The sequence below is a fragment of the Anarhichas minor genome, unplaced genomic scaffold, assembly GCF_050575085.1.
Source record: "Anarhichas minor isolate MPS153535 unplaced genomic scaffold, ASM5057508v1 ptg000070l, whole genome shotgun sequence".
Lineage (NCBI taxonomy): Eukaryota > Metazoa > Chordata > Actinopteri > Perciformes > Anarhichadidae > Anarhichas > Anarhichas minor.
Genome location: NW_027466516.1, coordinates 135,694 through 147,500, shown reverse-complemented (window position 1 = coordinate 147,500; position 11,807 = coordinate 135,694). Strand labels below are relative to the sequence as shown.

The window sequence follows — 11,807 nt, the reverse complement described above, 5'->3', positions numbered from 1 at the left end:
GGTGTGAAACGTCTCTTATATAGAGTTAGGTATATAACTCAAGGTGTGAAACGTCTCTCATATAGAGTTAGATATATAACAAGGTGTGAAACGTCTCTTATATAGAGTTAGATATATAACAAGGTGTGAAACGTCTCTTATATAGAGTTGGATATATAACTCAAGGTGTGAAACGTCTCTTATATAGAGTTAGGTATATAACTCAAGGTGTGAAACGTCTCTCATATAGAGTTAGATATATAACAAGGTGTGAAACGTCTCTTATATAGAGTTAGATATATAACAAGGTGTGAAACGTCTCTTATATAGAGTTAGATATATAACAAGGTGTGAAACGTCTCTTATATAGAGTTAGATATATAACAAGGTGTGAAACGTCTCTTATATAGAGTTAGATATATAACAAGGTGTGAAACGTCTCTTATATAGAGTTAGATATATAACAAGGTGTGAAACGTCTCTTATATGGAGTTAGATATATAACAAGGTGTGAAACGTCTCTTATATAGAGTTAGATATATAACAAGGTGTGAAACGTCTCTCATATAGAGTTAGATATATAACAAGGTGTGAAACGTCTCTCATATAGAGTTAGATATATAACAAGGTGTGAAACGTCTCTTATATAGAGTTAGATATATAACAAGGTGTGAAACGTCTCTTATATAGAGTTAGATATATAACAAGGTGTGAAACGTCTCTTATATAGAGTTAGATATATAACAAGGTGTGAAACGTCTCTCATATAGAGTTAGATATATAACAAGGTGTGAAACGTCTCTTATATAGAGTTAGATATATAACAAGGTGTGAAACGTCTCTTATATAGAGTTAGATATATAACAAGGTGTGAAACGTCTCTTATATGGAGTTAGATATATAACAAGGTGTGAAACGTCTCTTATATAGAGTTAGATATATAACAAGGTGTGAAACGTCTCTTATATAGAGTTAGGTATATAACACAAGGTGTGAAACGTCTCTTATATGGAGTTAGGTATATAACTCAAGGTGTGAAACGTCTCTTATATAGAGTTAGGTATATAACACAAGGTGTGAAACGTCTCTTATATAGAGTTAGGTATATAACACAAGGTGTGAAACGTCTCTTATATAGAGTTAGGTATATAACACAAGGTGTGAAACGTCTCTTATATGGAGTTAGGTATATAACTCAAGGTGTGAAACGTCTCTTATATGGAGTTAGGTATATAACACAAGGTGTGAAACGTCTCTTATATGGAGTTAGGTATATAACACAAGGTGTAGCTTGAATGCATCATAATACAAGTCAATGCAACCTCCGTTATGTTAGCTGTTAGCTTAGTTACCAGCAGGACTCTGATTACTGTGAGCAGCATGATGGGAATGAATTACAATATAATATATAAGTCTGATTAAGTTAGTTGTCACAAGTATTTTTAAGGTTTCTTCATGAATTTCTTTTTGAGCTTTCTGTCTCCTTCACTCACGCTGAAGAACACTCACGTTAGCTAGCAGCTAACGGACCAGCTGAGTTCTAACCACACATTTTGTTTTCATGTTATCTACTCTAACGTTATAGCAAAGTTTTTAATATCACTTTAGACCGCTAACCAGCTGCAACACGTTAAGGACAAGGAGAAGTGCTCGTCTCCTAAATCACATTTCATAATATCTCGAGATGTTAAACTATCGAGCAGCGGCACAGATGTGGAAATGTGACCTGCAAATAATCTGATATCTGACACTGATTGGTCGGTCAGCAGTCAGATTAGTGCATCTCAAGTAAAGATATAACACAGGGTTACTGAGTCAGGATGGGGTTCATGAAACCTTAACGTTTGTCATACTCTGTTAACAGCAGCATCTCATGTAAGTCAAGTTGAAACTTATAGTCCATCCAGTGTCCTCTGGACAACATAAACAAATATGCCTGGAAAACAACAACAGAATATTCCTTTAAGAAGCTGTCTAATCTGCAGGATCATTCCTGCAGATTAAAATGACAGGATTTTGAATGGAGTCTGGTGGGGAAGTCCAGAGATTGTGTAAATCCACCAGATTAACAGCAGTCACCCCTCCAGGCTTTACTCAGAAAACAGTGATGCAACAGACTGCTGGGTCATGGTGGGTCATGATGCAGACTGGTAATCAAGAGAGAAGTAGAATCATTTTCTCATAGACTTCTATACAACCAGAGGAGTCGCCCCCCGATGGACAGTAGAGAGAATGCAGCTTTAACACATGAAGCTTTGACTTCACTTTAAAGAACCAGAGGTTGCTGCCTGCTTAAGCCCGAGATTATCAAACTGACTTCAGCCCGATCATCAAATAAAGGCATCAATAGAAGCTATGATGAGAATGTTTTTGATGTGTGAAAGTTAAATGAGCTCCACTGACTATCAGCCTAACATCATGTTAGTGGAGGCGTTGTCTTATTTACTCCTCTGTGCTCCTGCTCAGGCGCTCTTCGTCCTCTTCATCCTCGCCTACATTCACATCGCCTTCTCTCGCTCGCCCATCAACTGTCTGGAGGTGGTGAGGGAGCGCTGGCCTCGGGACGGCATCCTGCGGGTGGAGATCCAGAGGAACTCCAGCCGAGCCCCGGTCTTCCTGCAGTACTACGACTCCACAGGCCTCCAGGAGGAGCTGGAGGCTGAGGAGGGAGGAGGAGGACCGAGAGGAGTGGTGGGGCTCAGCCTGGCAGCGCTGCAGGAGGAGGAAGACGACGAGGAGGAGATGACCCTGGAGATGTTTGACAACAGCTCAGTGCAGGTGAGCAGATAGTGCCTGTAGTTTTCAGAGTAGTGCCCGTAGTTTTCAGAGTAGTGCCCGTAGTTTTCAGAGTAGTGCCCGTAGTTTTCAGAGTAGTGCCTGTAGTTTTCAGAGTAGTGCCCGTAGTTTTCAGAGTAGTGCCCGTAGTTTTCAGAGTAGTGCCCGTAGTTTTCAGAGTAGTGCCTGTAGTTTTCAGAGTAGTCCCCGTAGTTTTCAGAGTAGTGCCCGTAGTTTTCAGAGTAGTCCCCGTAGTTTTCAGAGTAGTCCCCGTAGTTTTCAGAGTAGTCCCCGTAGTTTTCAGAGTAGTCCCTGTTGTTCTCAGATTCGTTCTTTTATAGAAAGAACTAGTTCTACTCTGTTTTCTCCTGCAGTTTAAGCTGGACATTGAGCCTCGTCTGAAGCCGTCTCTGATTGGAGGAGGTGTTGGAAGAGGAGGAGCAGGAGTGAACGACAGCCAGGACGTCTCCTTCAGCCAGGCCACTAAAGGTATGCAGCCGCTGAAGGACTCAGTGTCTGAGCTGGAGATGATGACCAGAGCAGGTAAACCCTCCTCCTCTTCCTCCCGCTCTTCCTCTCTCCTCCTCATTCCTCCTCCCTGTCCCTTCTCCTCCTTCCTTCTACCTCCTCTACACCTCTTCCTCTCCCCCTCCTCCTCCTTTTCCTCCCTCCTCTCCACCTCCCTCTTTCCTCATTTCTTCCTCCTCCACCTGTGGAGATCTGAGATTCTCCTTAACCCCAGAAGGTGGTAGCAGTCTCAGTGACTGTAAACCAGAACAAGAGGAAGAGCTCATTATGAAGATAAACCTCCTCAGATACTGTAGTGTCATGTCTGTTGGTGTCCTAAAAGTAGTCATGTTCTTGTGTCCTTAGTGTGGCCTCAGGAGGAGTACATCGTGGAGTATTCTCTGGAGTACGGCTTCCTGCGTTTGTCTCAGACCACCAGACAGAGACTCAACATCCCTGTCATGGTCGTTACTTTGGGTAAGATACTGAAGGCTTTTCTCATTTCCCAGTTTGTATATCCTTGATTCCTTTCCTCACCTTCTCTCCTCGCATCTTAGTCCAGGCCACAGGAGATGAGAGCGGAGGAGGCGAGGAAGAGACGATATATATACAGTATATTTAATATTAATTCAATTCACAATAGCAGGTGGATTTAATGTAGCTACGATCAAGATAACAACATAATTAATATCCGGTGAAAATGTCATTAATGAATGCAGTTAGAACAGAGTGAGCTACACAAACTGTAAAGGACAGAAAGTTTGATCATCTTAAATATATATAACTTTTGAGAACAAAAGGAATCGTTGCATGTAGAGTCCTGTTATGGTTTCAGATTATTCAGCTGTGTATCACCACTCATTTATTCCTCACGGGTGTTGAAAGACTTCCCTAAAGGATGCACCAGTGTTTCCTTACTTATAGCTCCTCCAGAAGCCTCCTAGCTCCTAGAGATGCATGTTAGAATTGGGACGTCCTTCAAGGTGGAGCGCTGAGATCAAGGAGGGAGGAGACGAGGAGGCACAAAATAGATAAATGAGAAGAGAACACTGAACACCTGTCTGCCTCACAGTCACGTGACTCTCACACCTTTGATGAAACTTGTTCACCTGTTCAGATCCCATGAAGGACGAGTGTTTCGGTGACGGCTTCAGTCGCTTCCTGCTGGACGAGTTTTTGGGTTACGATGACATCCTGATGTCCAGCGTGAAGGCGCTCGCAGAAAACGAGGAGAACAAAGGTAGCGAGACATCACCTGTTTGTTCCAAAATATTTTGATGTTGTGTCTTAACAAATCCAGTTTGAATACCAATTCTGTTTCTCAAACCCCCGACTTCAATTACAGATCCTTAGATCCATCTCCTCATTACCAAACCCATGTTCCACTTCTATTTCTCAGCTTTAGAAATGACTATGAACCTGAGCCAGCCCTGACTATGAACCTGAGCCAGCCCTGACTATGAACCTGAGCCAGCCCTGACTATGAACCTGAGCCAGCCCTGACTATGAACCTGAGCCAGCCCTGACTATGAACCTGAGCCAGCCCTGACTATGAACCTGAGCCAGCCCTGACTATGAACCTGAGTCAGCCCTGACTGTGAACCTGAGCCATCAGAACCTAATTTCCTCTAGTCCCCTACTCTGATTACAGATCCTGAGTTCCACTTGTCCCCTACTCTGATTACAGAACCTGAGTTCCACTTGTCCCCTACTCTGATTACAGAACCTGAGTTCCTCTAGTCCCCTACTCTGATTACAGAACCTGAGTTCCACTTGTCCCCTACTCTGATTACAGAACCTGAGTTCCTCTAGTCCCCTACTCTGATTACAGAACCTGAGTTCCACTAGTCCCCTACTCTGATTGCAGAACCTGAGTTCCACTAGTCCCCTACTCTGATTGCAGAACCTGAGTTCCACTAGTCCCCTACTCTGATTGCAGAACCTGAGTTCCGCTAGTCCCCTACTCTGATTACAGAACCTGAGTTCCGCTAGTCCCCTGCTCTGATTACAGAACCTGAGTTCCGCTTGTCCCCTGCTCTGATTACAGAACCTGAGTTCCGCTTGTCCCCTGCTCTGATTACAGAACCTGAGTCCCGCTTGTCCCCTACTGTGATTACAGAACCTGAGTCCCGCTTGTCCCCTACTGTGATTACAGAACCTGAGTCCCGCTTGTCCCCTACTCTGATTACAGAACCTGAGTTCCTCTAGTCCCTCATTTCCATAAGAGACCAGCGATTATCTAATAAGTAATCAGTAACCTGGTGTGTGTAGTTCAGTGAGTTAGAAACTGAGTCATCAGCAGGTTGTTGATGGCACAGTGTGGTTCTCTGCAGGGTTCCTGAGAAATGTGGTGTCTGGAGAACATTACCGCTTTGTCAGCATGTGGATGGCCAGAACATCCTACCTGGCCGCCTTCGTCATCATGGTCATATTCGTAAGTGAATAAGTTATCGCGGTGATGTCTGACAGTTTTAAATACATAAAAGTCAAAGGTTAGACTTTCATATTAACATCTTACATGGCAGTGTGAGGTGGTGTTTTAGAATAAAGAGGAAGATTTAAAGGAAAGCAGAAATATCTAACTCATGTTTTGTCTTTTTCAGACTCTGTCAGTGTCCATGCTGCTCAGATATTCTCACCACCAGATCTTCGTCTTCATCGGTCAGTTTAATCTGAGACCTCACTTCCACACAGAAATCGGTCCACACCAGTTCATTGTTCAGTTCAGTCCAGTATAATCCACACCAGTTCATTGTTCAGTTCAGTCCAGTATAATCCACACCAGTTCATTGTTCAATTCAGTCCAGTATAATCCACACCAGTTCATTGTTCAATTCAGTCCAGTATAATCCACACCAGTTCATTGTTCAGTTCAGTCCAGTATAATCCACACCAGTTCATTGTTCAGTTCAATCCAGTATAATCCACACCAGTTCATTGTTCAGTCCAGTATAATCCACACCAGTTAATTGTTCAGTCCAGTATAATCCACACCAGTTAATTGTTCAGTCCAGTATAATCCACACCAGTTCATTGTTCAGTCCAGTCCAGTATAATCCACACCAGTTCATTGTTCATTGTAGTCCAGTATAATCCACACCAGTTCATTGTTCATTGTAGTCCAGTATAATCCACACCAGTTCGTTGTAGTCCAGTCCAGTATAATCCACACCAGTTCGTTATAGTCCAGTCCAGTATAATCCACACCAATTCATTGTTCAGTCCAGTATAATCCACACCAGTTCATTGTAGTCCAGTATAATCCACACCAGTTCATTGTAGTCCAGTCCAGAAAGGTTTAATGTAGTCCAATGTAGTTCAGTTCAGTCTGGTCCAGTTTGCGAACTTTGATAACTGATTCGTTTTTCATTTTAAATAAATAATATGATTCGGTACTTGAACAGAGTACTTGTGTTAGTACAGAATATATTAACTCTGTCTTTAAACCATCAGCTGTGTGTTGATGTGGTCTCGGTCTGTCCCCCCTCAGTGGATCTTCTTCAGATGTTGGAGATGAACATGACTATCGCCTTCCCAGCAGCCCCTTTGCTCACAGTCATCCTGGCTCTCGTTGGTAAGTCCAGTCAAGTACCTAGTCAAGACAGGACCGGGCTGAAATCTAGTCCTAATATTTGGCCAAACCTGGTCTGAACAGTTAAACTACAGGGTTCCACCTGAATCCAAGTCTGTCAAGTCCTGAGTGGAAGCAGTTAAATCCAGAGTCTAGATCAGGGGTATTCAATGAGGTCCATTTAGAGGTCCAGAACATCACAATAATGTCTAACTTGTTCTATGATTTAGTTCCATATATATTAAAGTAGCCAACAGTTGTATTATCGTCTGTATGTAGTAAAACAACTGACTGTCAGATCAATTGAATAATATCTCAACAATATTTATTGTCAGTTTTCAAATTGAACTGGATGAATTATAAATAATAAATACTCTATTAATAAATAAATGTTCTTCTCTTGTTTCAAGTAGAATAAGAGCTGGATTAAAGAATAACTGACATAACAGAAAGCTTTAGAAAAATGTGCATCTTAAAGTAAAGTAATTCATTTTAGAAAAATGTATTTCACTGAATTGTCCTGCAGCTTTAAATTCAGTTCATTCAGGTGTGAAGTGATGATATTATATTATGAATTGAACCACTTGTTTCAGCTCTATTCTCTCTGTTTACATCATTGTTGGGAAGTGAATTCATGTGTTATGATTCTGATCATATTGGGCTCTTAGGTTTATTTTCTGTGAATTCATTTCAGATGTGAGTGGGTACGTTTGCTCTAAAGAGTTGTGCTTTGTCTCATAGTGTCGCTTCATATTACTGCTTCTAATAATCGTCACGGTCTCTCAACATATGAGACATATGAACTACCCGTGTGAAGAATTAACATTTAAGAGTCTGTCTTTTCTCTCTTTGGAGAATGTTATGTGAAATAACTTCACTGACTCACGTACTACTCGGTCTCTTACCCATGTGTGTAAACCTCACTTGATTCAGGATGTTTATCAGAATACACATATTTGATTGGCTGAGCAGCAACACGTGATGTGATTTACAAAGCATATAATTGGTCGGTGTGTTTCCTGGACCGCTGAACGAGTACCGTAAAGGCTGGAAAAGCTGCGCCTGTTAAAATGGAAGCGCTCATTCAAAATTTTATAATTCTCAATTGTCTATTGGTTGGAGGTCCAGGTCCGCCTATTAGTCCCCCGCAGTGACTAGACAGTCCTGAGTAGAAGCAGTCATGGTCTGACTGGAGGCAGTTAAATCCAGACTCTAGACAGTCGAGACCTGAGTTGAGGCTGTTGGGTCCACGGTTTATTTCAGAGCTTCATAAGAAATACCTTTTGATGTCATCAGACGTTGTCTCTCCTGGAGTCTGAAGCCAGTGATTTGTTGGAGGTTTTGTGCAGCTGAAAGAGTAAAATCCTGACCTGCTGGTGTCACTTCCTGTCATCAGGCATGGAGGCCATCATGTCCGAGTTCTTCAACGACACGACAACAGCCTTCTACATCATCCTCATCGTCTGGTTGGCCGATCAGTACGACGCCATCTGCTGTCACACCAATACCAGCAAACGCCACTGGCTGAGGTTAGTCACATGACCAACACTGGCTCACATCATTGGCTCAATTCAAACCACTCCCAGAGGTACGGACCAATCACAGCACAGTGGAAACAACGTGGCGAGGGATGATTTCGAGTGCATGACGATCATTCAGCTGCTCTCTGGACTCGTAAACAAACCTGACAGGCGAGTCGGTGTTGATCATTGCGACCACGTGATACATGAAACAAATAATCACATACCAGAAATAACACTGACAAATGTAGTACAAAAGGTAACCATATTTTGGTGTTTCATGTTTTACTTAAGATTTCATGACAGAGACCACAGAGATTCCTTTCTTTATAGTAGATGATGCTGCTGCAGCGCTACCTGTCAGGGTCATTTAGAGATATCTTCACATGTCCACCAAATGCAGTAGCACAAAGTGTGTAGGAGATAATTATAATAATAATATAAAATCAGAAAAAATGTCACTTTTTCTGGCTTGATCCAAAGCAGGAGACAACCTCCGGTTCTTTAAAGTGAAGTCAAAGCTTCATCTGTTAAAGCTGCATTCTCTCTAGTGTCCACCAGGGGGCGACTCCTCTGATTGTATAGAAGTCTATGGGAAAATGACTCTACTTCTCTCTTGATTTATTACCTCAGTAAACATTGTAAACATGAGTTTATGGTCTCAATCTCTAGTTTCAAGTCTTCTTCAATACAGCATGATGTTCATTTAGTACATTATGGTCCATTTAGAGTCAAACGGACCATAAAGCAGGGGATGCTTTAGGGCGGGGCTACACGGTGATTGACAGGTCTCTACTTAGCTCCACTGTCTCCTGTCGCTTCTGGTCCCAAAAGCCCAGATGTTGACCAAAAAGCAGAACTCTACGAGCTAATGTGTGACTACGTCCACGTCTTCCGGTCGATGGTCCAGAGATGTTTGTACCGAGATATGTGAAGGACTCGCATAAAGATGGATGGTTTTCAACATGAACGTGTCTTTGTTCCTCAGGTTCTTCTATCTTTACCACTTTGCATTCTACGCATATCACTACCGCTTCAACGGGCAGTACAGCAGCCTGGCCCTGGTCACCTCCTGGCTCTTCATCCAGGTCAGAACCACCGTCCTCTTCATCACCTTCATACGGAGTCATCTCATATTAAGAGCACTGTCGTTAGACAGCTTCATATAAATCAAACCTCAAAGAACCAAAGTATGTGACTTATGAATGAGATGGTTTTAGCCTGATGACGACCTGTTGGTCTGGATTAGATCCATGAATGAAGATCTGGGTTCTCATTCATGATATTAATATTCATGATGATCATTGATGATGGAGATAATGATGGTGTGGAGGACAGTTAGGAACAGGAGACGCATGTTAAACTGAGACTTTATAGAACAATTATGTCATCTTTGGAGATGTCTTTCTGAAAAGAGGAGAAAGAAGAAGAGAAGGACGCTTTAATGTAGACGATGCTTCCCTCAGCAGAAAGGAGTCACTTCCTGTCATTAACTCCTCTTCCTCTTCCTCAGCACTCCATGATCTACTTCTTCCACCACTACGAGCTTCCTGCCATCCTGCAGCAGATCCGGATCCAGGAGATGCTGCTTCAGAACCAGCAGGCGGGTCAGGCAAACCAGACAGCCCTGCAGGACAACCTGAACAACAACAACAGTGCTGCTGCTGCAGGACCGGGACCAGGAACAGGACCGGGATCAGGACCCAACAGCACGCAGCAGGAGGCTCAGACTAACCCCCAGACCTCTTCCTCCCCAGCAGCACCAGGAGGTGGAGGGGAGGTGAGGTCGGAGCTCAACTGGGTCGCTCAGACTGCGGCCATCATCACTGAAGCTCTGTCCTCCTCCAACCAGCACTCCTCCGCTGACACCGTGGACGAAGGAGGTGCACCTGGAGGGCAGGGGACAGCAGGAGCAGCAGAGGTCAGTGTCCTGGCTGGCATCTGGATGGAAGGAGGAGGAGGAGGAGGAGGAGGAGGAGGAGGAGGAGGAGGAGGAGGAGGAGGAGGAGGAGGAGGAGGAGGAGGAGGAGGAGGAGGAGGAGGAGGAGGAGGAGGAGGAGGAGGAGGAGGAGGAGGAGGAGGAGGAGGAGTTGGTGGAGGTGAAGACGATCAGAAAGCTGTTTCTGTTGAAATCAAAACCACAGCAGGAGGAGCCGATCTGCCACCCAGCCCTCCAATCAGAGGGCTCCAAGTGGTGGAGGTGGGGCCTATGGAGGAGACCCCCTCACAGACAGACTGCCCCCCCCCCACTGAGTCCAGGTTCAGACTGCAGAGCGCCACAGACCCCGTCCTGAGAGTCCAGGTCTAGTCCTCAGTCTGTCAGCTGATCAGGGGGATTGATCAGTGATTGGCTGATCAATTTAATTTCTGATATCAAACAAACAAGTGATTGCTAAGGAAGCTGATGCTCGGGGCCCCACAAGAGGTCACGGGACTCGTCTGAGGGGCCACAGAGTCTTCACTTCACCTGGAAACCAGATCGACTGTAGAATCTAGCCCAGAACAGTCCAGAACCATCTTCAGAGAACAAAGATATCTGTAAATGTTCATCACTTAGATCCATAAACTCAGTTATTATTATTATTATTATTATTATAGAAATATGAATCACTGTATAAATCTTCATGTTCAGAATGTTTCCAATATCCTTCATCATCATCATCACACACACACTCACTAGAGCGCCTCATGTGGATTCATCCGCTGGTGAAAATAGTCCCCGTTTCCTCCTGAGTATTGATCTACATGAATCTACATCGATCAGCTGTTTCACTGAGAACCAATGAGACACAGACAGACACCAGACTGATGCTGATGATCAGTTATGGATCAGTGAATCTCTGTTGATCAGCCCTGACTCTGACAGACTGAAGAACTGTTTCCGTGCTTTTATTTTGAAGAACCCGTTGAGAACAGGAAGTGGTTTTAGTGGACCGATGCCTTATCAATAACCCTCTGTGGACGAGACAGAGACCTCAACAGCGGAGCCAGCTGATTGGTTGTGCAATATGATGCCAGCTGTGTCACAACTTAGGCCCCGCCTCCTGCTGTCACTGTGATGCATTCAGGGAACCGAAGAAAGAAATGAGACGTCTGCTGGTGCGTTCAGGTGCTTCTGGTCGTTACTTAAATGTTATCGTTGATTTTGCAGAAAACACTCAAGTTCTTTTAAACTCATTTATTCAAACAGATGAATTATTAATTAAATAAAGTCACATTTCATCATCATCCCAAAACATGTATAAATATACTTATATATATACTTATATATATATACTGTATATATGTTTATATATAAATATATATATAAATATATTTATATATATATTATATAACATTTATAAATGTTGAATATATATTTATAGTCTATAGTCTATATTTATATATAAATATATTTATATATAAATATATTTATATATAAATATATTTATATATAAATATATTTATATTTATAT

The 11,807-nt window shown here is 42.9% G+C and overlaps 1 protein-coding gene across 1 annotated transcript in view; it reads left to right on the top strand.

Moving 5' to 3' along the window:
- The window catches only part of tmem259 (transmembrane protein 259), a 15,897-nt gene extending 4,317 nt beyond the window's left edge, over positions 1 to 11,580 (top strand). The window contains 11 exon segments of the mRNA XM_076079116.1: positions 2,446 to 2,757; positions 3,129 to 3,297; positions 3,628 to 3,738; positions 4,379 to 4,501; positions 5,595 to 5,695; positions 5,865 to 5,922; positions 6,752 to 6,835; positions 8,229 to 8,361; positions 9,341 to 9,440; positions 9,866 to 10,591; positions 10,593 to 11,580. Coding sequence (XP_075935231.1) covers positions 2,446 to 2,757; positions 3,129 to 3,297; positions 3,628 to 3,738; positions 4,379 to 4,501; positions 5,595 to 5,695; positions 5,865 to 5,922; positions 6,752 to 6,835; positions 8,229 to 8,361; positions 9,341 to 9,440; positions 9,866 to 10,591; positions 10,593 to 10,646 — 1,971 coding nt within the window. The 3' untranslated portion in view covers positions 10,647 to 11,580.
- Positions 11,581 to 11,807: the final 227 nt, after the last annotated feature.